Source organism: Brachyistius frenatus, unplaced genomic scaffold (assembly GCF_029030835.1).
Source record: "Brachyistius frenatus isolate BFR_SWC_R1_liver_20210118 unplaced genomic scaffold, ASM2903083v1 Contig_132, whole genome shotgun sequence".
NCBI lineage: Eukaryota > Metazoa > Chordata > Actinopteri > Embiotocidae > Brachyistius > Brachyistius frenatus.
The window spans coordinates 903,841-931,640 of record NW_027210731.1 but is presented as its reverse complement, the minus strand read 5'-3'; the positions used below and the strand labels follow the sequence as shown (position 1 = coordinate 931,640).

Here is a 27,800-nt window from a genome sequence, read left to right as displayed (position 1 = left end):
TGTCCGTGCATTTTATTTTTTTAATCTTTTATTATTTTTGTAAGTTTTCTAATAATTACCAAAAAAAAAAAAAAAGGAACACAATTATTTAAAAAGCAGATTTGAAAGTAGATGCAACATACGAGGAGTTTAATCCCAATGTCTCCAATAGTATAAACAAAAGAGGAAAACATCCTGGCTTTCTAGAAAAGAGCAACGTGACTTACTGCTGCACCCAAACGGATCTGGTTAAATCGGGTTTTTTTTTTCCAATATCGGGTGATTTTTATCGGGTGTTTGGGAGTTCAACTTTCATATATTGGAATGACCTAAAGACAAGAAATTACACAGTACAGGAACAACAATATAAAAAAAAAAGAAAAAAAAAAAAAAAGAAACACAACCTGTGAACATTTTACGCCATGTGGCTTCTGTGACAACATGTTAGCATTGTTTGAGGAGTACAAAGAGTATACGTTACAGAAACCGCAGAGTAAAACCCAACTCCGGTGAAGTTATTTTTCAAAGAAGACAACAAAAACAAAAACATCCACGAGATCTCCCCCCCCTCCCCCCCCTCCCCGCCTCCTTCTCCCCTCTCCCCTCCAGGTTTCAGTTCAACAATCTTCATCTACGTCATATCAAAACTGTCTCAACTGTACACGGGAAAGATTTGTTTTCTGTGAAAGGTCCTGGAGGTTTGCCTTTCTGGCACTTTTAGTATCAGAAGACAGAAACACAGCTTGAATATATTGTTCCAAAAAAAAAATAATAATAATTCAGCACCGTAGCACAAACTTGAAGTGCCGTCTTCCAAGACCTTTACAGTTAAACCAGGAGTTTTTCAGTGTAAAAGTAACGACACTTCTCCGAGTTGCCAGATCCAATGTGGCCGATGCGCCGCGGAGCGGAACAGGAACAGGAACAGGAACACGTATTCGCAGATTTGAAACAAATTTGTATTTTTTTATTAAGCCTTCAACGAAGAAAAAAGGAAATATCAATGTCAAAGTCAATTTTGGACTTTTCTGAATGTTATTTAAACAACACAGCCTCGACTTCAGAGATGTTCTGAGAAGCTTTAACTTGCTGCATTTTTTATTTTTATTTCCCCCCCCATCGCTAACAGGACGTGTGAATTGAGCGAAACAGTTCTGTCCTTGGGGTCCATTGTGAGAGGCTTAGAGCTACGCAGTGCACTGTAGAGGCAGAGGAGGAGGAGGAGGAGGAGGAGGGGGCGAGGACGATGATGAAGAGCAGAGGACCATTAACCATGGGTGGTGTCATCCTCCACAAAGTCTTTGGCCTGCTCCGCTGTGATCACGTCAATGTGACTCACCTAAAAAAAACACACACACACACAGAGACAAACAGTTAATGAACAATCGATGCCTCCATTTTAGCCGCTCTAACTCAGCAGTAATTGTTTGTGGTGAAACCTTAAAAATAGAGTGGAATTTTTTTTTTTAAGATGCTAATGTAATAAAATTCCACGTGAAGAACAAGACAATTCAATTACATCAAATCTTGACGGGGAGATGGAACCCAGGTTGGTTTCTGTTGCTACAATTAACAGATGTTCCCTTCGCGCCTCACAGACCGTCAGGAGACGCTCGCGAGGCTTCCTGTCACTGCAACTCACAACTCACACAGGTGTGGCCAAAAAAATTAATAATTCAGAAACGAGTTGTTCTAATGTTCAGATTCACTTCAGTTTTAAACCGACGTATTTCCAATCGTGAGGCTGATGAGATTCACTCCGGCGCAAACTTGAGACCTCAGCTAAGTGCATTGGACTCTGCGGATCCTGCACGGCCGTCCGTGAGAAGCGCTCCTCGGGGCAAGATCAAACTTGAAAAGATGTCCGTGCGATAAGGGAGAACCTCAGGTGGCACCGACGGACTTGAAAGGAAAGCCTCACCTTGTTTCTGAATTTGACGCCGTAGAACTTGTCGGCAGACTCGAGCAGCTCAGGCCTGAAGGTGGTGGTGATGAACTGGGCGTGTCCGGCCAGCTCCACGATCATGTCTGAAATGTTCACGTGTCACAAAACACATCACTCTCTCAGGATCAACATTTTCATTTTTTTGTTTTGTTTTTGTTTGCAATTGACAATTTTCTAGGACAATTTCAAAAAGAAACCTTTTTATGTATTTGTACAATATATATTGAGTTCACTTGTACAATGACACAGGAAGAACCAACAAACAAGGCATTTTGTCACCTATCATTTTCATAGGTTGGATAACTGAATATTTTTTTTTGCAATATAAAAAGAGCACATTTAGACATTTAAATCAACATCTCTTCAAAAAGGCCATTAAAACCAAGCTTTCGCCGAGAACATATCGTTCACGCTCCTGATAGAACGTTACTGGATCGGGTTAGGTTGAACTCGTGTCCTTGATATGTTCGATTCCCCTTCATTTCATCGGCGCGCACGTTCGTAGGGGCAGCGTACCTGAGACGGCCTTTCTGTGCTGGGCGTCGAGGGCCTGATCGATCTCATCAAACAGGTAGAAAGGAGCCGGGTCGCACTTCTGGATGGCGAAAATCAGGGCCAGAGCCACCAGAGACTTCTGACCTCCGGACAGCTGCTGCATCTCTCTCATCTCGCCCTGCTTCCCCGTGAAGGACACCTGCACAGAGGGAACTCTTTCGTCACCGAGCAGCTCGTGAAACTCTTTTCGCCGGGTGATTTTGGATGACGGATGAACCGTCTGCACCGTCACGACAGCGCTGAGAATGATTTGAGATCGATTCGAAGTGTGAAGGGAGTTGCGTGTCGCTCGTTGCGTGACCGGCTTCGCCTCGTTTCTGCTCGGTGGGGAGACGGCACCAGTACTCCTTAAAAAAAAAATAAATAAAAAAAAAAATAAATCCATATTCACGGATTCCCAGACGAAAACTCAAGGGAACTCTCGAACACTAAAGGTACTTACGATACGTGACATGATCCGGATGTTCACCAGCGCCGTTGGAATACTCGCATAATGTGAATAATTTGAGACCAAAAAAGATTTTGCTCACTTTATGTAGAATAACTTTTAGGTGCAGCAGCTGCACATCATTTAAGTGTAAATAAAAAAAAAAAAATTTTTTTTTTTGGTCAGTTCCCATACTCATTAGTGATATCTTCACACATTATGTAAATGCTCGAAGACTGAAACCGTCTCGTGCGTCATCTTGCGCAGATGGTTGAAAAGCTCCGAGACACCTTTACAGCTCCTTTGAATGAACGGCAGCTCGTTCGTGTCATCATAACAGCGAAATGTCTCCCTCACTCTCGCCGGCCCGCTGACTCCACTGGGTCACAGCTACCAACGTAAGTTTACAGAGTGCTGCTCTGCTGCTGTCAAACATCCTGAATCCCGACCGGCTCCCTGCTTTGTGCGTCTCCTTAACCGGGCCGCTGTCCCACACGGTGATCTCAGAGGGACTTACGACACTAAAATGTCCCAAAACTCTGAACCGTGTGCCGATTCACTTCAGTCAAATGATGCCGGTTTCATAGGGGAGGTCACGGAGTACGTTTTCATTTGTTTAAAAGGATCAATTTCAGGCGCCCCCGGCGAACACGACAACGTTCAAGTCACACTTGACAGATTTCTGGTTGCAGCGCGTGACCAAAACGATCGTATTCTTCAGCCATGTTGTGGCCTTTTTCTTAACACTTGACATCACGTTAGTTTATCTTATCCTGATTACAACAACAACAAAAACAAATCAATGAAGGTGATTATTGTTGTTTTGTCTGTCTAATAATAAAGAAATGACATTCTTAGTCAATCTAGACAAAAAGAAAAAAGAAACTGGAAGTGAAAAAGCCCGTTACCCTGATGCCGACTCCAGTGAACTGGTCCACCGAGGGAACGCTGCTCTGTGACCCGGATCCTCTCTCGCTGTCTCCACCCCCCTCCTCGTCCTGAGACTGGCTGCCCTCGGCGTCACCTTTCTTCATCACCAACGTAGCTTTTCCACCCGGCACCAGTTTCTGGAAAACCTCGCTGAAGTTCTTCGACACCTGGGAGGAAGAAACAATGGCAAGAAATGGCACCGTGAAGTTCAATCACTTTACGCTCAAGTTGTTCGAATGCTCAACTTGCGTGAGACCTGAAGTATCTGTATGGTCATCTGAAACTTCAAGACTAAAAAATAAAAATAAAAATAAAAATAACACCAAGACAGCACACATTTAAATGTAATAAGGATGGAAAAAAAAAAAAAAAGCTTCTTATTGATGTAATATATTTCTATAAAATAATGGTGTTTTAACTGAAGCGCTTACAAAATAAAACTCTTGCTTTCTTGTATTTTGTCACTTTTTTCAGTCCGTATACATAAAATCTGGTGCCAACCTAAAACCATCGGCTGTGTCTCTCCTCACAAACTCATCGTCCTAAAAAAAACAACAACCCAGACTCGACTTGTCTGGCGACACAATGACTGACCAAAAGCAGCAGCTCGGTTCATCTCCCCAGAGGCTGTGGTCAGAGTGTCGAGGTGCACCGTACCTGTTTGAAGGTGAGCTGGATGGCCTCGTACTTGCGCAGCTCCAGGACATTCATGAGCTCCATGATGGACTTGTAGCCTCGGTCCAGCTCATCCTGACGCTTGATGAGCTTTTCCTTCTGCTCGGAGAAGTTGACAAACTGGTCCAGAGCTTTCTTGTTGACATGACTGTACTTCTTCAGCTCGGTGTTGCACTGCTCCAGTTTTCTGAACAACTGTTGGGGGGAAGGGAGGGAGTGTTACATAACTTCATCATTAGCCGTGGGGAAGATCAGACCAGCAGTCGTTCAGGATATTTAAAAGTACTCCTCAAAACAGGCCCATTTTCAGAGCTCGATCTATATTGCAGCTTGAAGGTATTATTTTTGGATCTATCATTAATAGTAATGTACGTTAGTAGACTGTTGTTTTTTTTTTTTTTTTAATTTTAATGTTGTTGCATATTATTTGATCCTTTTTTTTTTTTTTTTTTTTTTTTACCTTTCCTGGTAGAGAGCTTTTAAAACACACCAGATAAACAAACATGATCATTATCACAGTGAACGAGGGGTCAGTCTATCGCCCAGCCACCACGAGGAGCTCACGTTGAACATAAACGCCCGGCCCCCGCTCACTGCGCTGACAAGTCACACAAAGTTTCTTAAACAATATGACCGTGTCCTCGGTGTTGACAAAAAAGCTCATTTAATTCTGAATAGCTTGCACTCGTTACTAATTTATTGTACGCTTCAAAGTAAACAGCTCAGCTCTTACTGACGGTAGACAGCATTTGATGACCTTTTGTCATCAAGTCGCAACCCAACCTTTTTCTTTTACTTTTCTGAGTCACTCGAAGTAGTGCAGTATTACATAATGCCTTCACGTACTGCTAACACTTTAAAAAAAAAAAAAAAGGGCTACAAATGTGCAACTAGGGCTAAAAACCCAATGAATTATATGGCAGGCATATTTCAAACTAGTTTAAACTAGCGATGTTTATCAAGTTTCAAGAATCCAAACTGAATCGTAGGAAATATGAAGAAAAATAAAAAAAAAAAAAAAAAAGGTCACTTGAATAAGAGCCGACTACTGACGATGTTATTTTTTTGTCGTACGGTCATGAACGACTGGTAGCAAGCGGCTACTGCATGTGAGCTGGGTCATGGGAAACGTATGTCCAACAAAATAAAAGAGAAGAATTTATGTCGACTTCAGAAGAAAACTTAATATTTAATAAATATTTAATAAGACTTTTCAATTCAGTGATTTTAACATTGTTAGAATTGTGTTTTTTTTCCAACGCCAGACAGTCGTCTGTAAACCCTGCGAGTGTTGGTGTGTGCTTCAGTTCCACATGTTGACTTAAAGGGGGATCTAACTTCAGATCCATTATTACGACTCATGAATCATGAACGTATTAATGACAGATTCTTTTCATATCAGGATATGACATGGCCTGGTTAAATTAAGAACCACTTTAGTCCAGCTCAAAAGCAGCACACTCTCTCCAAACTCTCCAACTATGAATTCGTCCATCTGACTCACGAACGACAAAGGGAACATGAGCAAGTGCCATTATGACTTGGCCCCCTCATCCACTTCTGCAAATCAATGGCATCATCTTGCCCCGGAGCAGCGTCCCGTGGAGAAAGATTAACTATATGGAGTGTTTATGAGACAGCGTGAGGCTATTTCTAGCTTCGTCGAGGAGGGGAGTTGACACGCTCACACATACACAGACACACACATTGTACATGCTCAGACACTTATGAAAGATGCAGCCAAGTCCACTCAACTCAAGGCTGTGATTTGTTTCAGTCAGCTGCCTCTGGGAGCAGACAGAGAGCACTAACTAGTGTCTGAGTCACTGGTGAGTGGGTGGGCTGTGATGGTCTCAGGCTTTATCCCCGAACAGATCGGGGTCTGGATGCGCTTGTGCGCGACGAGGGAAGTGAAAGAGGAAGCACGGGAAGACCAACCTCAGAAATAGAAATAGCTCTTGCGCATTGTTAACGCTGCCGTTGTTATGGCCGACGTGTGAAGTCAAATCTAAGGTCACGTTGCGTTTCACCCTCTTCCAGCTCGATGTTTACAGCTCTTAAAGCTACTCTCGCCGAGCTCTACGACCTCATTTTCATCCAGAGTGCGGCCGTTTTCAGTAGGAAAAAAAAAAAAAAAAAAACACTCTCTGCCTGACACTGAACAGCAGAACCACGGTTATCAGCTAGCGAGGGAACATAAAGGAGCATTTATCAGCTGAGCCAGGTATCTCCCTCAGGAGTCGGTGGACAGCAGAGCAGAGAACGCATGCAAACTCATTTTGGCCCTAAATCAATAAGGCGTACGACTCCGAATGAAGTCTGACGTTGCTCTGCGACTGCTGAACGTGTGGACGTGCAACGTACTCACACATTCGTCACTTCAACTTTATAAGTGAACGAAAAAGGGAAAATAGTTCATCGCTGCTTTAACTGTCTGACAAATACGTTCAAGTTCAGTTAGGAGACATTACTGGAATACATGAAGTCTCAAAAACACTGTACACCTCATGTAAATGATCCTGTTGTCGGCTGGTGGACGGAGGATACTTCAAAGCCTCAAGGCCGTTGTGTAATATTATTGACCACGGTGTGCGTGTACCTGTTTGAGTGTGAGGGTCTGGTACTTCTCAAAGGCCTCCTGAGGCAGCGAGCCGAGCTCTCGGATTTTCTTCATGCACTCCTCTTTCTTCTTGAGCAGCATGCCCTGTCTGTTGGTCATTTTCTCCAGCTCCTTGGTGTCGTGGTTGATGGCATCGTTCTGCTCCTTCTCAATGTTCTTCCATCGCTCCATGCTCTTTATGTGGTCCTTGATCTCTGCCTCGGTCTTGTCAATCAGAACATCCAGATCTGGAAAAGGCAGCGGAGGAGTTGTTAAGAGCACAGTAGACGCGATGGGTTTCGGTACCAGTGAGACGTTAGTGCATGCATCACTGGGTCACAAAATGAGTAACTCTGTCACACACTGGATTCTCTGGTTTTCAAAAGGTACTAAAATGTACTTTTCAACAAAAACAAAAAAAGCCAGGACATCATTTTCATTCAGCAGTCCCAATTACTCCATTTGTCTTTACAGCATTTAATCAACTTCCCCCACTTCATTATAAGAATGAGACAAAAGCAAATCAGGTTGTTCATTAAGACATAGGTGGTAAACTGTCAAATAGCCAAGAACAAAATGCTTGAATGTAATACTTACTTAAGAAAAGATCATAATGTGAATAGGTCTTTAATTAGTTATTGACAATGATAAAATATGAATCCACACAAATTAATGCTATTCAGGAACGAGTACTTTCTCACAAGTGCTTTCTATCAACCTCATTTGAGTCACAGCACCACGAGAACATTTATAAAACTGTGCGACTGGGCCATCGATGCAAGAACAAACAAACCCCTCACGGTAAGTCTCACCATCTGTTGTTATTACCAAACCTAATGAGGACAGTCTAAACTTTCTGTTTGGACGCCTCATTAAAACAATAAGTTACAACAAATCATTACATCTGTATCTGTTTGGAAGAAGTTCTTTGAACACATTTTGTTTTAGGTTTTTTTTTTTGTCTGGCTTTTATTACAATAGTCACACAGATGTGTTATAATGGTCTGCATGAAATACAAGAAATGACGGTGTTGGCTTCAGTTGATTCTCTCAAGACGACTAAGGCTTTGTTCAGGCTGCAGATAAATCAGATTTGTTTCTCAAACCAGATCTTTAAGGAAAAATCGGCGGCAATAGAGACGAGATCGGATTCGGTTTGACCCCGACATCAGCAACCTATCTGCAAGGGTTGCCGTGGTAACGACGTATGCGTGGCTACGCTGATAACGTGGCTTTCAACACGCAAAAGCAAAGTGCCAGCAGACAATTTATTTCAGCGTCTGTCTACTAACTGTTGTTCTCGTTGTCCTCCGTGGTACCAAACTCTCCACTCTGCTAGTGGGTGCATAGACTCCGCTCACTCTGCCCCTCTGAAAATTACATTGTCATTGAGTGTTGCATTACCAGTGACGCAAAAAATATGATCTGAGCCAACCGAGCGTTTGGACTGAGACGCATCTGTAGAAATACGATCGCATTAAAACCACCTCAAATGTGGTTTGGATCCGATTTGCAGAAATTGCATTTCTTTTTTTCTGCCTGATTTTCACAAATCAATCTGGATAAAATCTGGATGTGACAAAAAACCTGATTTGGGCTGGCAGTCTAAACAGGGCATAAGTAATATCTACACAACAATAATAGCTCCAAAATATTATTAGAATTGTTGCATTTAAATATTTCTAATATACATTTCATTCATTAAAAAGCTCCCACCTTGAAAACTAAATCTTATGGACACCACATAGTTTTTAAAATGGATTAGATTAGAAGAACAAAGTCAAATTAAATTAAGACCCAAAAATTGTGCGTCAGCTGTTATTCTGACCCATTGAGACACACATTTAATGACCACTGGGAACAACAACAACAACAACAACAACAACACAGTGCTGGCTTTTGATCAGCTTTGCTGGCAGAACTGGGGAATATATTGTGTTCAGGTGTCCTGCGGGGTTAAGAGTGGTTTTAAGACTTCCACTACCCTCCTGTTGTGCGTGTGAAGGTCGAACAATACCTTCTGATCGGGTCAAAGTGTCTTTGACACGTTTGTTGATGCCGTCCAGCTCCGAATTTGTGGCTGTGAGCACTGTGCCTCCCTCCGTCTCTCGCAGCTCGTTCAGCTCCTGTGTCGATACAAATCAGACATCAGCGTTGGAGCATCGAATCCAAGACTCACTTTCACAACACGCCGTTTCAACACGTATTTACTAAATGATCCAACTGATGAAAACAAACTGAAGCCGCAGGTTTTATGCAAGAAACAAGATACAACTTACTTGAGAATATCGGAGAAAAAACAAAATATAGATGAATATTACATTCTTGCATGCATAGCCATACTAGGAGACTGATGGCATGTTGGTAGGGTGTTTAAAGGGACAGTGTACCTGCTCCACTTGGTCAAGACGCTTCCGCAAGTTCTCATTAAGATACGTTTCCACTCTGGTCATGATGCCCTCCAGCTTGATTCTCTCATTCAGCAACTGTCTGTTATCCTGTGAGAGGACAAAGGGATCAACACGCAGAAATAAGTCATGTTCGGTCTTTGCTACGTGTAGTTCGACGAGGCGTTTAGCACATTCCAATTCCATATCTGAATATTTATTCTTGCTTTGTGTAAATGGAAAAAAAATGTGCTGCAATAAGCGATGCCGTCAGAGGAATTTGTCCAAGAGCCAACTTTGAATAGCTTCTTCCCTCGACGATATCTTTACTGCTCTAATGTGACAGCAGACTAAAAATGTTGCTAAAAACTGTGTATATGCAGTTTCTGGTAAGTCTTACCTGTTAACTATTTATAAAGGATTATTGTCACTGCACAGTTTGCCCAAAGAAATGGTGCACAAACACCCCTTTTGTGTGAATTCACTTATGTCCAGGCAAATGCAATAATAACAATAGCTCATAAATACAAAACCAAGCATTATGTCTCAACCAATATAATTCAACAACTGCCAGCACTGCAGAACCATACATGAAAGAGTACACGATGTGGGGGCGAAGTTGTTGCGCAACGCTAGCTGGAATGGCTTCGAGTTCATTGAGGGGAGAGCTGAGAGCAGCTGGCAGTGAAAGAGAAAAGAGGAGGCAATGCTGGATCACAGGAACATCCCACACACAGCTGCTGGCTGCTACTCTCACCTTAGATCGTTTGAATACAGTAGCAGGAGGCGGAGGGCGAAGGGAAACGGAGAAGAAGAAACAAAAAAAACGCAATGTAGGTAACCGGCATATTCTCTGAACTACACGTAAGCATGCGTGGATGCAGCCGCTATTTCAGCTTCAGCAGTGTCCTCGAATATGTTTTTTTTTTTTTTTTTTTTTTAAATCCTAGCTGCAGGATCTGTAAGTAGTAAGTGAAGTCAGAACAAGCACAAAAGGACAGATCCACCCATTGAACACTGGAAGTTATTGTTCCGTGTACTAGACATCATGAGATTAAAAAAAAATATTTTAGTTTTCAGATTAAATTGAATTTGACCAAATTATCAGATTTTTTTTTTTTTTTTTTTTAAAGTAATTAGATGAAACACTACATCAATGGCCAAAAGAAGACTTTCCGCACAAAGGATCAATTGTGGTATTAAATATATAATCATTTAGAGTGTCAATATGGGTTATCATTAAAGCAGTAATTAATCCGAACTCTTAAAACCTTCAAGGAAAATTTGAATTTCTAGCTGAATTCGGGAAAAAACAGTCACAACAAATGTCCAAGAAAATACTACAATGCTTTTGGCATCAACAAGGAAAGTCCTAAAGACCAATCCCACTCAGAGGAAGCCTTTTATTTCAGTTTTAAATGATCTGTCCAGGATCTTCAATAAGCAGTAACTCAAGGCACTAAAATACTTTACCGCGCACCATTTAACATTTTCTCAGTTTAACAGAAATCCATCCTGGGATTTCACTGGCTGTGTGAAAGTGTGATAAACATCCTGCATGTACAGACGCAGATCATATTCTCCTGACCTGCTGCAGCTGACGAATCTCATCGTTGAGGTCATCCACACGCCTCTGGTCCTCCAGGCTGAGCTGAGAGAGCAGATCTGTGCCCAGCTCGGCCTTCAGCGACTCCCTGGTGGACTCCATGGCGTGGAGACTGGCCTCCAAACTTTGGAGACTGCGTTGCTGGGAAAGGAAGACGAGGGAGAATGAATTGGAAATCAGCGGACGGCACAGAGAGACAATACTGGGAACAGACTGAACCTCCTTCACAGATCAATCAAAAAACAATTAGGAATTTAAACAATTAGGAACTTTCAGAATTAAGAATTGAATCCGGTTGTTGCCGCCTTTGAACTGTGGGCTTTTACACGAGCTTAAATCATGACATTGTAACAACACTATTGTAGTATTACCTTGGGCATGAACGTCTTCTCCGACTGCTGTCTCTTCTCCTTCAGCATCTTCATTTCCGACAGAATACTGTCTCTGGATGCTTTAAACTTCCTCTGTTGCGTCTCGATCTGCTGCATCTGGTTCATCAGTTGGTCAATCTCATTGTTGATGCGTGGAGGCAGCGGTTAAGGAAGTTCACGGCAATGTTTGGAGGAGCGTTTAGTTCTTTATAGTACTCATTTACCAAAGAACTGTCGACTAGTCGACTTCAGACTTTTCATTATTTGCCTAATTTCCTGTGACACAGTTTCCTCAAGGCTTCAGCTGTCTATTTAAGTTCTGTGTTAAAAACATCAAGCTCCAAACCTCAGGGCCCGAGTGCAGCGACTGGATTGCCGTCAGGTAACGTTCAGTGCGATGTGCATTCAAAACATCAGTTTTGATTAGATTTTTCCTGAATGATAAAAGTAGAACTACAGCTTCTACAGCTGCAGCTCAGTCGCCCCAAAGAACAGCAAACATCGTCCTCCATCGCAGCAACATGACAAATGAGTAAAATTAATACGTTTTACAAGAGTGCTGATAAAATACGTGGTAAAAGAACAACCATTCAGACACAACCGTCCATGTTTTACATTTGGTTGTTAATAACCCCACTCCCTGTAACTGGCAGTGTCACGAAGAGATTCACAGTTTGATTCAGATTCAATAAAAATGCTATCAAACTGCAGTCTCCAGGCAAAGCAGACCGTTTTGTAGAAGCTATTAACATCAAAGTCATCGGGGCAGAGCTTGCTCGCTGTTTAGTGCAATCCAGAGCGCTTTAATAAGGTGATTGGGTTTGCAGGGGAAGATGGTGTCATCACTGATATCAAGGCAGGGGATTAAGAAGGCCTGCAAATTGTCATCATTAACCTAATTTAATAGACAGGCTTATTGATCTTCCGGGACGGCAACACTTCCTCATGGAACTCAATGAACACCGACGCCGATCAATCTCGGAGGACTTTCCTGCATGTTGACCGCAGCGGAGTAAATAAGACGGCTTAAGAGCATCTAACGCTTTCTTGCATGTAAACAGCTGACATCAGCCCACTAACTGCTCTACGTCGAAATCCTTTTTAAAAAGAGAAACCTGCATTGATATCAGCAAAGAGCCCTCCAACTCTTAGGAAGAAATCTAGGTGCAAATTTAGTCACGTGAAGTCGCAACAGGCATACGCGCGCTGCGCAACCTCAAAACGACGACGTGGTGGCAAAATGAAGACGGCTGCTCTAAATCGAAAGGGGTGAGCGAGGTGCGTCGTCGTAATCTCGCGCTTATCGACGGGGCAGCAGTGGAGAGTAGATAACAAAAAGGCTTTTAAATAATTGATCTGTCCTCTGACTCACTGCTGCGGGAGTGAAGGACGAGCACAGTCTCTCCCGCCCACTCGCATACGTTCGTAATCACCGGCCGCGCACGTAGCGGCGGCGTCGATATTACCGGCGCTGAGTGAGAAGGGACACACCGTCACGCAGGTGTGCAAACAAGACACGTATTCCTATCGGGGCGGAAGTGACCTTATTCATAAACACGCTTTACATGTGAACACAAATCCCCCCTGAGCCACTTGCTTTGCCTCGATGGGCTGCCGGGCGGTGAGTCACGGCTCTGGCCGATACGACCTAACAAGCGCTAATCTTTCTTGAACCGCTTAAAGCTCGTCACTGCAGCAGAGTCAGCTTCCTGCTGGCTTTGAGGTAGCCACATAACCCAGATTAATTTAATCCATCTTTTATCTTTTCTTTTTTTTTTTAATACAGGCTCAGCAATATGACATCACCCTGTAGGTGTTATGACTGTTATCAGTAGAGTTCCTTGTCGGTGGGAAAAGGTCTTGTACACTGCCCGGTGGCAAAGGAATTCAAATATTTCTTCAACAGCAAACTATGGTCGTAACAAAATATTGACGGCCAAAAATAACTGATGTTTGCACCTCCATTTTTCCAATAATAGTGCCAACAGTTAATCAAACCTGCTGTTTAATTTCAGCAGACTGACACTAAAGCTAAAGCCTGATTTGTAACACTTGCCGTCCTCAAAGTGTCATTCTATGAAATCAAAAAAGTAATTAAAAATGAAAACTAATTTGGTAAAGCTTGTTTGAAGTGAAACTCATCACTTTGAGATTTAATGGGGAAAAAAGAAAAAAAAAAAAAGGTGATTCTATCCTGAAAAATTAAATGCTTTCCGGAAACTGACAGATAAAAGAAACGGATTTCTAACTTCCGCCACTTTAAAATATTAAAATTGGCGGAAGTCTTTTAAGTCAATAATTAATTTTCAAATGGAGAATCCTCTAGTTTGATGTCAAACACTTTTTTTCCCCCTCGGTATTCCTTTGTGACCGTGCCCATTTTGCTATAATCAATCATTCTCAAAGCAGTAAAAATGGTCTCTGATGAATTGTTCAGTTGGTGACGCTTTTACAAAACTGTATGACTCACTTTCCAGCATAGTCGTCCTAAACTCAGCCAACAGAAAATGGGTGATAATTAGAAGACGTCTGCAGCACAGCTAGCCCTGCGGGCTCTTTTTAAATAATTTAAAATGATTTCGCTTGCGCTCCAATTTCTCCTCCACGGAGAGCGCGTCGAGCTAAGATTTCCATGCGCGCGTTACTGCTGTACCGCGATGACGAAACTCATTTCATGCTCAAACAGGAAGGATATGTTCGATGTTCCTGCGTAGGTTCTCGTTGAGCTTGGCCTCCAGCTCGCCCAGCTCCTCCTCAGCCTTCCTCATGTCTTTCTGCAGCTCCAGACGAGACTTTCTGGTATCGTAGTAGCCTCCGGTTAGAGCTCCACGGTGGCTCACTTGGTCACCTAGCAGGTCACAACACAATGCACTAAATTTAAGGAACACACTGTATAAAATGCTACTACGGTATTAGCCTCAGCGTTGTGTTGTCAGCGGACATTTACAATTCTTTTGACATTCATGAGGACTGTGTAATTGGAAGGATGAGAGCCAAAACATTTACACAACAATACTCCTATTCAACATTTTCCAGTCACATGGACCATCTGGAAAAGATGTTTCACAATGTTTTTAACAACTTCTCCGGAAAAGCAATGCGTCAACAAGATACCACAAATATTGCAGATGCAGTCAATAACAAAAATGTAGGCTACATGAGCCCGAAGTTACCACTTCCAAAATTCACCAGTTAAATGAATACCAATCTATATAGTGTTAAACTGACTCTCATTTTATTCATATTTTGGTTTAACACGAACAGAAGCTCGCTGATTTCCTTTTGACCCGATACTCTACGTCTGTTTTGGGTCGGAGCTGCCGCCTTCCTTTTTATATTCTCCCTCCCAGTACTACATACGTGGGAGCTGTACTGTGCATCGCAGGTTAGCTTACCCTCCAGAGTTATACAGTCCATGGTGAAAGCTCTAGCCAGCTGGGTGGAAACCTCCATGCTACGACAAATCAGCGTCTTTCCAAACACGTGCTTGAAGGCCTTGTCGAAGTTGGTGCTGTAGCGCAGCTTGCTGATCATGGGGATGGCATCCTTATGAAGCAGAAACAAGAGACAGATTTTACAAGCATCCTCATCAAGCAAAAACTGTCTGTTGAATGGGTAATAAAACTTTAATGACTGGAAAAATGTAGTATGCTTATTATGGCCTGACGTAGCACTGGGAAGATGCGTAGAAAACACATGAATACGGCTACTTTCATGTTATTGTTCCAGTGTTAGTTCTCCCCATTTGCCGGCTGAGTCTAAATTTACTACACAAGAAGCACGTACATTGGTCTCCGGGTAGGCGGTGTCCCTGACGTCCAGCTTGGTCAGTGGCAGGAATGTGACTTCTCCAGGCAAGTTCATTTTGTTGAACTCCATGAGTATTTTAGTGCTGACCTCGTCAGTCTCCACAATGTGGTAGAACAGTCTGGTAAACACAAGTGCTCAATTTTACTACAAACAACCATCAAATATCCGTACAAAATATTTTAATGTGTTCTGAAAACTACTAAACAATGGAGCTTCTCTTTTCTTTCTTTTTGATTGAAATTAAAATCAGTTATAAAGTAATTATAAACCTCAAGTTGTACAATATACTGACACTACAGACGAAGGAACGACTTAATAATACCCACATTTTCAAACGCTATATGTTTTAATTGGTACGCTGGCTTCCAGTGCAGCACCGAGCAGCATCCTGCTTCTCATACCCACAGGACACATTAGCTTGCAGAAAGTGGAGCCCCTGGTCTTTTTTCTTTTGAACTTTCACACCATTAAAATGTCTGGCAGCGAGATTTTCACGATAAACAACACCGGGAGCTAACAGTGAAACTGTAAAAGCAATACGCACCTGGTCCCAGCAGTCACCTCCACACAGGTGTAAAAGGCAGGCTCGCACTCAAAGTTGTTCATGACGATACCGTGGTAACCATTGATGACATGCTGGTTGATGCCCTTCCGACGGAAATGCTCAAGGACCTTGTTGATGCTGTCAATACCATTCAGAATGGCCTGGAGGAAAGAGGATTTATTATACATTTAATGTTACAAATAAATGAATCATCATAAAATAACAGATTTCTGACAAAAACATCAACATATATAAACATTAATTTAACAGTTGTAAGATTAAAAAAAAAACCTTCCCGATAAAATACTTTTATGTTTGCATAAGTGCCCATTTTAATTCACAAAATGAGCCATGATTGCTGCCGAACTACAACATTATTGTGAAAGGATTCATAAGCAGATGAAATCTTTTGAAATAAAGAAACAAACTGCATGCTGAATAACAAAATGTGTTTCTACATGCAGCCTCCATATTTATGGTGGCTGATATTGAGAGGTACTGACAAAAACAGAAATATAATATTAATATTCTCCTTCTGTAAAATGAAACTAAACTATACACTTCAAACATAAAATGTGAGCGAGGATGGATCGAGTCCATCAAAAGGATGGAGGGAGACAGGATGAGTCAGCCGGGACCAACGTAAGAAAAATACATGCAGGAGGTTCGTCCATGAAGGTACAAACAGCCTCTTTCATTTCTGCAGAAGTGATATTTGATTGATGTATATGCCCAGAAGAAATGACTGGATGTGGCAGAGAGGAGTGAGTCATATGTAAATTTAGCTTGCTATCAGAAGGTGCCAGTAGTGAGGCAGATGAATGATTCCATTTGATATACCTATCCTGACAACTGGCTGAGTCACAAAGTGAGTCCATCTCAGTACTCAGTGGGCTCGCTTTAAGAGCCAGGTGCTTTTTTTTTTTTTTACTCTGGATCTGATTTATCTGCACTTACCAGTTTCCTCTATCACAGTTCTTCAGCAAGTCAGTGCATGTGTGATGGTTTAAGAGATATCTACCTCTAGCTGACAAATGTCATCCGCATTAAAAAAAAAAAAAAAAAAAATTAAAAAATAAGGAGATAAGGGTGCGTGTGCACGAGTAAAAGGATTAGATTCGGCGTTATTTTCAGTCCTCTTGATACAGAAATTCCATTTCCTGTCCTCGCACACAAACACACAGTCGTATCTTTCACTCGGGTCCAGACGGAAGCATTAGGCATCCTGTTGTTCTATTATGCAAGTCAATAATCACGCAGTCATGCACAGTGACACGGACCTTGCCGGTGGCTGCTCTGAGGAGCTGCTGTTTCTTCTCCAGGTCCTCTCGTTTGGCTGCCAGCGCCTGCTGCTCCGCGTTCTCCTCACGCCACAGGTAGCTGGACAGACACAGACGCTCACACACTGGTACACTTATGTCACCAGAAAAACTCAAACCCGACTGCACGCCATGATACTCGCGGAAAAAGTCGCTGGCGATATGAACACCCAGGAAGTAGAACATTATGCTACGCTGGCCGTGTCCTTTAGAAATGTTTCTGATGTGTGTCATTTCATAAGTATTGATAAACAGCTTGCAAAAGGAAACTTCAGTTGACTTTGCACCGAACGGGTGGTTCACTTCCGAAAAATGAGGTAAGCGGATAAAGCAATCATCGCTTTCATCATGCTTTAACATGACATTTCTAATTTGTAACAGACACGACTGACTAATGATTTGCATGCATGCAATGCAAAGTGTATTAAATATTCATTCTTTTCACGTCCTCATTACATAATATTGGCTTTTGTCTGAGATTGATATAGTCACTCAATTCTTGTTAAACAATCACATTTAAAATGATCAAAACAATACAACTGCAAAATAGTCCCCTTGTTGTTTTCATTAGGGTAAAATTATCATTTGTCATATTTGTTGTTACAGTGCTAATAGCCTGCAGCTGTGGAGCCTGCATCTATTAAAGCTGTTTTTATTCTGCTTTTTCACCCATTAGATCAAATGGTGGATCACAGCAAACTGGAGAAACCACGATGGATTCAGAATCACGCATAAAATATTCATGAAATCTGTGTAACTTAGTGATAGCAGGCAGGGTCTCATTGCTTTTAACGGTTTTCAGTTTTACAAAATGTTCAGAGTTGTGCTCTTTAAACTTAAGGCAAACTGTTGCTGAGGCTTGCATGTGAAAAGAAGCAGGGAACGAAATACAATCTTTTCACCGTTAACCTGCTCCACAACTCTTCCACACTGAAGGACCTTTTATAAGCAAAAACCTCTGTAAGTATCATCCTCTGCGTTCCATAAATAAACCTCATTGTTTAAGTGGCCGGCGAAGGCCTGCTGACGTTCACAGCATACGATAAGCTGGTGTGCAGCTAAAGGCTGTCAAGCAGAAACAGCTTATTGGCTTAAAGGAAGAGTGAACAATTCAACCTTTCAACTCAATGCAAGCTGCAGGCATGACTCACGTAAAGATTCAGATACATCATGTGATGCTGTACTGCTCAGCACAACAAAAATAAAACCCATGAGGCCAAATGAAGGCTGTTTTTTTTGTTTTTTAAATGAACTGAAAGATGCGAGGTCAAAGAGACGGTTAGGTGGAAAGATGAGGTTCTTACTTTCTTTCGCTCTGCAGCTCATCTTTCTTGTTCTTCACTTCGTAATACTTTTTGTCCAGTTCCTCGACGCGGGTCTTGACCTCGTTTAGATCTTGATCGAGTTTCTAAAGACACAAGTTGAAAGTGGGTCATACTGACTCCCCTGCAAAGAGGTCACATCCAAGCTGCAGAAATCGTTTACAGCAAAAACCCATTACGGCCATTTCCAAGTCAATGAGGAATAAAATGAGGCAAAACGTTACCATCAATCTTCCAGCTTCGTTTGCAAAATTAAAAAACCATTTCAGCAGCCAGATGTAATTTTGCGCTAAAAAAACTGTGAATATGTTCAAGTAGCGGGAGAATTGTACGGCTAATAATTACAATTGCACAGCTACAAAAAATACTAAAACCTCACTTCAAATCTTTGCCATGCAGAACCGGGGGAGTACTTGAACAGTTTCGAGCCGTCTTACATTGTACTGCTCGAGGTTCTTCTCCTTGTTCGTCTCGGTGTCCTCCAGGTCTTTGTGGATGGCTGCAATCTGCCTCTTTTTGTCATTGATGGCCTGGTCCAGAGACTTCAGCTCCTTCTTGATCCACTTGTCTCTCTCCTCCTTGGAGGTGAACTGACTGCCGCGGCCCTGCTTGGCGTACAGGTCGGTCCTCTCCTGTGTAGCTTGGGCCAGCCTGGAAGGAGGCGAGACCCACGGAGCGGGTTACAGATTCACACCACCAAGTTCAAACAAGCAGCTGCATCGGTAAATGATCTGAATTCTACCCGCTTCCCAACAAATTGTTCATGCAGACATGCTCACAGTAGACGGTTACATGTTTACAGCTCATCTTTCCTCTGCTGCTTTTGTTTTGATAAGTCATGTCATTCAGAGTATAATCACATGTAATCAACATTTTGTTGTGTCCTGTGAGAGGATCCGATTTTGAAAGTACAGACAGGTTTGATATATTATGGAGGTGCTTAATAGGAACACGAGGGGGAGGAAAAAAAAACAAAACTGAATGGAACCTCTTCAACTCTCGGTATCAAAATGTATTCAATATGCGATGATGTGACTCATCGAATTATGCGCGGCCACCAGCTGCTCGAGGAACCGCAGCTGACAATGAGTCATCCCTACCTGGAGATACCCCGCTCCTCCTTTTCCTTCACCATGTTGAATTTGGGTTCGGTCTCCTGCAGCTCTTTTTGCTTCTCTTCAATTTTCTCGAGGAGCTTCTGACGCTCCTTCAGCAGACGTTTCTGGAAGAGCAAGAACAGACCACGATCTAATAAAACCTCAAAATGAGAGATCTCTCAAGAGAGGAGAATAAAGGAAGAGATAATATAATTAGAGAAATATTACTGGGTAATACAACGACGGAAAATAATATTCCTCAGTAACAATGATAATCTGTTGAGTAATTTGTGATAAATGGATCTATTCTGTATTTGGCGTAGGCCTCGACTGCAGAATCACCCTATTAGGCCACAATAACACGGTTACAAACATTACATAACACATGTCACAACAACAGTGATTTGAGAATGAGTCAGATTTCTAAAGCTGGATAGCCATTAAAAAAAAAAAAAGAAGAAAAAAAAAAGAGATGAAGGCGACTTGTGCCAATGAACGAAGAAAACAAAACAAACCCTTTCCACCAAATCATAAGGTCGCTGTGCCATCCCAGAAAATATACGGTAAACCAAAATCTGGGTTTGCAAGCTGGTAGCACGAACATCCAAGCTCACCAGAAAGCCTGTTGTGGTAACATCAGTTCAAACCGCGACAGCACTTACTCGCATCTCAGTCATTAGGCTTTTCTGTGCCATTAATCACAGTAGCTATTTGCCACTTTGTGATTCACACTTCTCTAAATTTACATATTATGATTTGATATGCGCAAATAAAAGTAAACTGCCAGTACCAGTGTGCAACAGCTGCATGTGGTGCTTTTTTTTTTTTCTTTCTTTCTTTTTTCTTTAGTACGTCCTGATGGTTGGCTGTCCTCCCACAGGTATATAAAAAAAAAAAACACACCTCTATATTTTCCCCCTGGTTTGATCAGCCGCCTCAAAGCTGATGAAACCAGGACCACCCGCAGCCAGCGAGGCTTTTCATTTTGCTCCAATAACTTTTGGCTTTTGTTGCGCCAGCCGTGGCCAGGTGGGCTTTAATCCAACCACCAGCCAGCGTGCTGCCCGGGACACCATCATGCTTCACACACAAACTGAGCCAATAAAGCCGTTATGTATGATTATCATCTTCATACTCACACGTGCGCACAAGCGCGCGCGCACTCATCACGAGGCCATATGGAGAGCGATCAGTGCCAACTCTATAACATGATTCCTGGCAGGAAGTTTTGTGTACAGAGGACCTGATGGCACAGAGTCTGATACGCGAGCTGCTGCTTACTCTGTTTTGGTTCTCAAATCCTCCCACAGGGCATCTGCACACGTTTCTACACATTAGGGCTGGAGGGACGTGTACTGATACCCGCTGCAGCGTTACATAAACAAAAGCTCGCAAAATATAATATTCAAAATGTTAAATGCCATGAACTGTGTTCTACTGTTGCGTGCAGTAAATGGAAGTAAATTGTATTCACACACCTTAAAACAATACATTTATAATACTAACAGCTGTAATCTACAATCTATTACCCAGCCAACATGCATGAATACCGAAAGAGCAGTGACGGCAACCTGAGACTGAAAACATACAAATTTAAGTGAGTGCCGACACCATTTCAGAGTTAATTAGGATATGGCGTTAATAATCGCTTACTTCACACATTTGTGGTTAGAAATGCGTCAGTGGTGCGATCTTTGTATTACAGCTGGAACCGAGTTAATACGGTTCTACTTCAAAACAAAGCCTGGTGAACTCCCTCCAAACGCAGGTGACACATAAATGGCGTATTTTGGTTGTGCATTGTGCTTTCCGAGACCGAGCCGCCCCGGTAGGAATGTTTACTATGGTAACGTTACACTGTTTTCAATCACTGCTCATTTAAATACTCTACAAAAATAAAAGCTTGATGCAAATCCAAATTACACAAACGATTACAACCAAACTACACTCGCACATTCCAACTATCCGCCTCAAAACTGCCCACGTAATGATGCTCACAGCACAAGATCCAAAACAAGAGGACTCATCATCATGACAAAATATTACGGTCATCGTGACAGAAGACGCCCCCCCTCACACACACACACACACACACACACACACACACACACACACACACACACAGTCAAGCAGAAACTTGTAATTACACTGGATCGCTCCTCCTCTCAGTCAGTATGTTCACATTGGCCATCGGGTTGATTTGATTTCTTGTGAGTTTTGGCGTCATGCTAAAGTTTTAAACTTTTAATCGTTAAAATAAGATTTTAAGACATTTTATAGACTTGAATTTCAAACTATCAATTCTATACATTAGGACAAGCTCCTGGAGAATGAGTCTGAAAAAAACGTAACTCGGTGCTTTTTGATTAGTTATTGACGTGATGATCAATCAACAAGAAATGACTTGGTGATAATATTATAAATTAATCATTTATCCAGTAAAATATAAATTTGCTGGGCACAGTGTTCCTGTTTTGTTTTGCCATTCTGGGAATAATATAACCATGAACTGAATAATTCGGATTATTTTGTGACGATTGGTCAGAATAGGTCTGTTTTAAGACGACCATCCTTCTCTTCATACAGTGATGGTGATGGTGATGGCGAGTGTCGTTGGTGCAGCGTCACGTGTTCAGTGACGCAGATGGGAGGCTTCCGTACCCTCTGTTCGCTGTTGCCTGCCAGCTCGTCCTGCAGGTCCTTGGCCTTCAGCTCGAGCTTGGTCCTCTGCTTGATCTGCTCCTGGCGCTCGGCCGACAGCTGCTCCCTCTCCTCCTTCATGGCAGAGATCTTAGACTTCAGCTCTCGCACAACGCGCTCCGTCTCCTACCGAAAAGGAAGTCAAAATACAGAAACGGTTCGTGAAAACGACCACTTACTTCCTCTGCGGACATTAAATGACGGTTCAAAGCCACCTGCTAACAAAGACCAAGAGGAAATTAGGTTGTGAAGCTACAATTCAAAAGCGGTTGATAAATGTATTCCCATGCTTTTTGTGTCTAAAGTTTTTAGCAAGTAGGGCTCGAAAATAAATTCAGTGATACAATTTGTTTCATCGCCACACAATCAAACTATTACAACATCATTTGGCGACATTGAGATTCACAAACTAGACTCGTCTGACAAAGTTGAATCTTACCCAAAGCTGTCAAGTATGACACAGTAAGAGCAATAACATTTTAAATGTCTAAAATTCAGACTCCCTTAGCACTTGATGAGCGATAACGCTGTGACGATTACAACAATGTTAATGTTCTTCCTCCAGATAAGGATTTCCTTCTTGGTGATGGAGTTCGTTACCTCGACTTTGTCTCGGGCATCCTGCTGAGCATCACGCAGCTGTCTGGATTTGTCTCCACAAGTCTCTCTCTTGCTGGACAACTGGAAAACACCCAAACAAAATGCAGACGTCACGGCACTGAAGCAATAGGGAAAATGTTTTTGCTGCACAGCATAGAGAGAACATAAATCTTCCATTTGTTCATATTTAAACGACGATGACTCATCTTCTATCACTGAACTGTCAATTAGGTCTCATTGTGCGTCAATCAAGTTCAGGATATTAATATTTTGTATAATTGTATATATGTGATATTCTTAAATAATACCTCATCCAGTTTGGCGCGGGTTTCGTTCAGCTCCTGGTTGTAGATCGTGTACTCCAGAGCTCTTCTCATCTTGTCCCACTTTTGGTACTGAGCCAGCTCTTCCTTCTCGTCCTCCAGGGTGTGCAGACGCTCCTCGATATACTTCAGCAGCTCATTGATCTTCTCTCGCTTCCCCTCTGTTGGAAAACACACATTTGGTTGTTTTGTAAAACATTCACTAACTGCAGACATCATTTGAAGGCATTTTTTGATACGAGTAATTATTTCACTACGAATGTTGCAACTAGAAAATGTTGTAAACCGGCATGTTTTTTTGTTTCAGTACAGTGTGTACTGAACATACTTTGCCTCAGGCTAAAAAAAAAAAAAAAAACTTTCCAAGTACATATTTTTGAACAGTAAAACATTTTAGTTAAACTCAAAACATGTGCAAAAAACAAACAAACAAACAAACAAAAAATCATTCACAGCAGTCCAAGATATAAATGAACGGTGTTATGAAGCTTTTACCCGTCTCCTTCATGAGAGAGATGCTCTCCTCTTTGCGTTCATCGTACACCCGGGTCCCCGCCACCTCTCTCAGCAGCTTCAGGCGCTGGGAGTCGGGTGCTGTGGCCATTTGATTGATCTGCACGAAACAGTGAGATTATGCACGAGATGCAACAGCAAACTGTTTGGTTTTCCTGTCAGAAAGTTACATTTGGCTGCTTTTTTTTTTTTTTTTTTACAAATCAACACTAATTCTGCTAGTACAGCAGGTTATGATTTTAAAACATGAGGCCGAGCAAACAGCATTCATTTTTTTCAGCCCTGCGTGGACACTGCAATTTATTACACTGCACTGAAAAAAGAAAAAAAAAGAAAAAACACATCGCAATAAAGAAGTGTGAGGTTGGCACCCACTCCTTTCTCACCTTTCCCTGCTTGACGATGTAGTATGGGTTACTGCGAGAGAAGCCGGCACTCTCCAGAAGGTTCATGACATCATTCTTACTGCAACAAGAACCGTGCATTGAAGACATGAGATCACAGAGTTGTGATTTCCTGTGATTACAGAGACGTGGACAGTCGAGCCACTGCAATACTTACGTAACCATCTTCTTGTCCAAGAAGTACTGGTCCTTCTTTGCGCCGATGACGCGGCGGAGGGAGACTTCTTCTTTGTCAATCTGTGAGGGAGGGGTGGGGGGTGGGGGGGTTGTATTAAACACTGTTCAAGTTGAGAATCACACGCAGCCGCAGAATTGGCTGGTTATGTCACAGTATTACCAGGCTTCCCAATTACGGTTTTACACTCGGTAAAAAACAGCCCATGGATTTCTAGAGTGTTATAAACATCCGTTCTTCACCATCAAAATAATGAGCACTGCGTGTACTCGAGGCTGAATGGTTCAATCAGTCGTCGTAACTGTCATCATTCATTTTAGGGGGGAACTCTATATAAAATTAACTTCATTATACAGCGAGTGTAACACTTCCACTGGAAGCTCGGACTGAGGATGTTGATTTATCGATACACAGTTTTTCTTTTTTACAATGACTCTAAGAGTCTTGGTATAAACGCAAGTGAAAATTGGACATAATACTCTACAATATTTTTTTTGAATCTGGGGTTAATTTGTTAAAAGCATTGTGGGGGAAAAAAAACAACAACAACCTGTGCCAATATTACTGGACATTCAATTATATGCGCATTTAAGCTTAAACTGACCAATTCCATTTACCAATTATTCATCAGGTACGGACAGAGAAGACAGAGTCTATTTGAAATGTTTACTGAAACGATTTGAACAGTATCACGATGGAAACAACCAGCATGTCAGTGATTACATTAATACACAATGTTTGCCATTCCTACCGGCAGTCGGTTGTCAGAGTTGTCAAATATAATCTCCACAAAAGCCGAGATGACACGTGGACCAGTTCCCTCCTACAGTGACAGGAGATGAAAAGCATTTTAACATAATGGCTATTGGCATATACATTCATCAACAGCCTTGCTTCCCATTGTGCTTCAATCTTCTAAAACGTGAACTGTTAATTTTAGCAGCTAATCCCATTAAGACTTTTATACTTCACATGCATTTCGTTACACTGGCTTCTACCAACGTAAGCATGGTTCACGGGATATTTCTTCACAACCACGATGTCAATCCTTTTCATGATCTGGGATCTGTGTCTCACATTTGCCTGTACTTACGTGGAGCAGGGCCAGGCGCTGCTCGGGTCGCAGGTGGCTGAATTCATCACTGAGCACAAACTGGATGGCTAAAAGAAAAGAAAAAGAGGGCAGTCACAAATTGAGACGAGAAATACGAACAACACGGAGCAGCTAACTCTGAATGTGAAATGGCAAAATTCGTTGGGGCTCACGTACCATAGAAAAAGTTACTTTTTCCGGACCCATTTCTTCCAACTGTAACAGGGGAAGAAAAAAAAAAACACAATGTTAAAATGGCGGCTTGTTATAATGGCAAACTTATTTCGGTCTGCCAGCGTGTGTAGGTGCAACTATCCAAGGCTCCAGCATGATACAAAACGATGAGTGAAAGGTTGAGATGAGCACAAACTCACCGATGACGTTGTGCTTCGGACTGAAGGGGTCCACCACAGTTTGATCCCTGTAACTTCGGAACCCCTGAATGATGACCTGCACAAGAACCAAACTTTATTAAAACTATGGATGAGCGATATGAACAAAATCAAATCACCATATATATATTAACAAATACCTTGATATGACTATTGCAACATATTGTAGCCTGACTATTAGTGCTTTAACAAAATACTTGCAGTTTTTTTTTTTTTATTTTTTATGATTATTAATCAGTAATGTTGAAATAATGACAAAGTGAGTAAAGGCAAAATAAATAAATGATTCAACTGTTTGATAAGTTTAAAAAAAAATGGCAGCACTTTACTGTGATACAGCCTTTTGAAACGAGAAGAAAAAAAAAACACAATAATTATGACATATCACATTGTTACGCTTTAACGATATCCAAAATCTAAGACGTTATTAAGTCTTATATCACAATACGATCAAATATCAACATATCGCCCTACTCAGAAATATCAGTAGAAGTTGTGGTGGGAAAATCTTTGGTGCGTTAAAAACAGAAAAGCTGCTTCGCCATACGTGTGGTTCATTCAAAATTACAACCAAATCCAGAATCACATGACAAGACTCAACATGTGCAACACGTGTAACATGTGTAACATGTGTTTGCGTCGCAGCAACAAAACGTTATGTGTCAGTTATCTGGGCCTCGACTGACGGGCCCCCCCCCCCTTTTACGGGCTAACGTCGGTTTCATTCAAGGACCTCAGCGGGCTCATACGCTTTGATAACAACATTAACCATTAACCATTTTTGACCAACACAATACTCGCAAAAAAAAAAAAAAAAAAAAAAAAAACCGTTCAGACGCGCGAGTTTAACGTTAGCTTCGTGCCGTTAGCTTAGCATCCCGATAAGTGGGACGGGACAATTCAAGATGAATCGCGCCCGCTAAACATCGGCGAGCAAGCGACTTCACGAAAGCCGTCTTCAGGCGTGCGTTTGCTACTTTACAAGCTGGTCGACGTTTATGCTTTTCGTGGAAAGCCTTTCGGTGTCGACGGAAAGCTCATTCCGTGTGATTAACGCGGAGTTAGCCCGATTCATGTTCGGCCGGAACGAGTCGGCACACACGCACCGCTTACCTGTTTGATGTACATGGCTTTGCCTAAAGCCTGGCGTCTCCTCGGCAGAATTTGGAGATAACAACCCCCCACCCTCCTCCACTAAACGGGAGAAGCCAGGAATTAATAACCCAGATTAAACGGTGCAATTATTGCGTTTAAAATTTGTAAAAAAAAACAAAAACAAACAGTGCGGCTAAAACAGAATAACATGGAAAATGGCGGCGGGGGGGTGGGGCGGGGGATAGAACGGATCGTACCATTTTGTGAAAACGGAGTTGTAGCGATCAAAGATGTACCAAATTGTGCACGCAAATGATTTAAATTAGACAAAACTTAACAATGGGAGAAAAAAAGAGACAAAAAATTGTGTTCTACATACGCTTGGTCACGACGTATTTGTGCGTCAACAATAGGTTTGACACGCTTGCTATTCATTTACCTCCCTCTTTATATATGTGGTACAGTCTGCCTGTCCTCTGGGCGCCAAACACGGAGTCGTTGCAGTCTTCCTGACAGAGAAGCAGGATTATGGATATGATAGATTGTCTATAGCTTCTACCAAGTAGTCAAACCAAAACAGCTGTTTACTTATGATTATAAAACATTATAATGTCTGTCATTGGACGTCACATTACTGCTCTGTTGCTAACGGGAATTTCGACTTTAATTTATCACCTGTTTGTTTTCCAGACTTTCAGACAATATTGAATATTGTCATTGTTGATGAGCTTTATAGATTACATTCATTTGATGGCCAAAGATGTGTGCATATGCAGTCTGCCTGTAACAAAGAATACAAGCAAGGCTGCTCATCTAAATCTGTTTATAGGAACAAATTCAAAGTCACTGCAGGTGTCACTGTTGCCTCTTCTTATTGTTTTCAAACCTGCCTGGACATTGTTTATTCTTTGAATTGTTGTATTCCTGTTTTGGGGGGAA

At 41.9% G+C, this 27,800-nt stretch overlaps 1 protein-coding gene across 1 annotated transcript; it reads right to left on the bottom strand.

Moving 5' to 3' along the window:
* Positions 1-10: 10 nt before the first annotated feature.
* On the bottom strand, positions 11-27,071 carry smc3 (structural maintenance of chromosomes 3). Its single transcript, XM_069714592.1, has 29 exons — positions 26,880-27,071; positions 25,749-25,824; positions 25,552-25,590; positions 25,375-25,442; positions 25,033-25,104; positions 24,264-24,343; positions 24,089-24,167; positions 23,685-23,802; positions 23,175-23,350; positions 22,867-22,947; positions 22,228-22,392; positions 19,570-19,691; positions 18,907-19,120; positions 18,452-18,555; positions 17,109-17,208; positions 15,829-15,989; positions 15,261-15,402; positions 14,870-15,020; positions 14,172-14,322; positions 11,475-11,628; positions 11,086-11,244; positions 9,501-9,608; positions 9,128-9,236; positions 7,111-7,358; positions 4,494-4,706; positions 3,815-4,003; positions 2,441-2,618; positions 1,901-2,007; positions 11-1,318 (listed from the first exon to the last, which is right to left on the bottom strand). The coding sequence occupies exons 1-29, from the start codon at positions 26,892-26,894 to the stop codon at positions 1,247-1,249; spliced, it is 3,651 nt and encodes a 1,216-aa protein (XP_069570693.1). The 5' UTR covers positions 26,895-27,071; the 3' UTR covers positions 11-1,246.
* Positions 27,072-27,800: the final 729 nt, after the last annotated feature.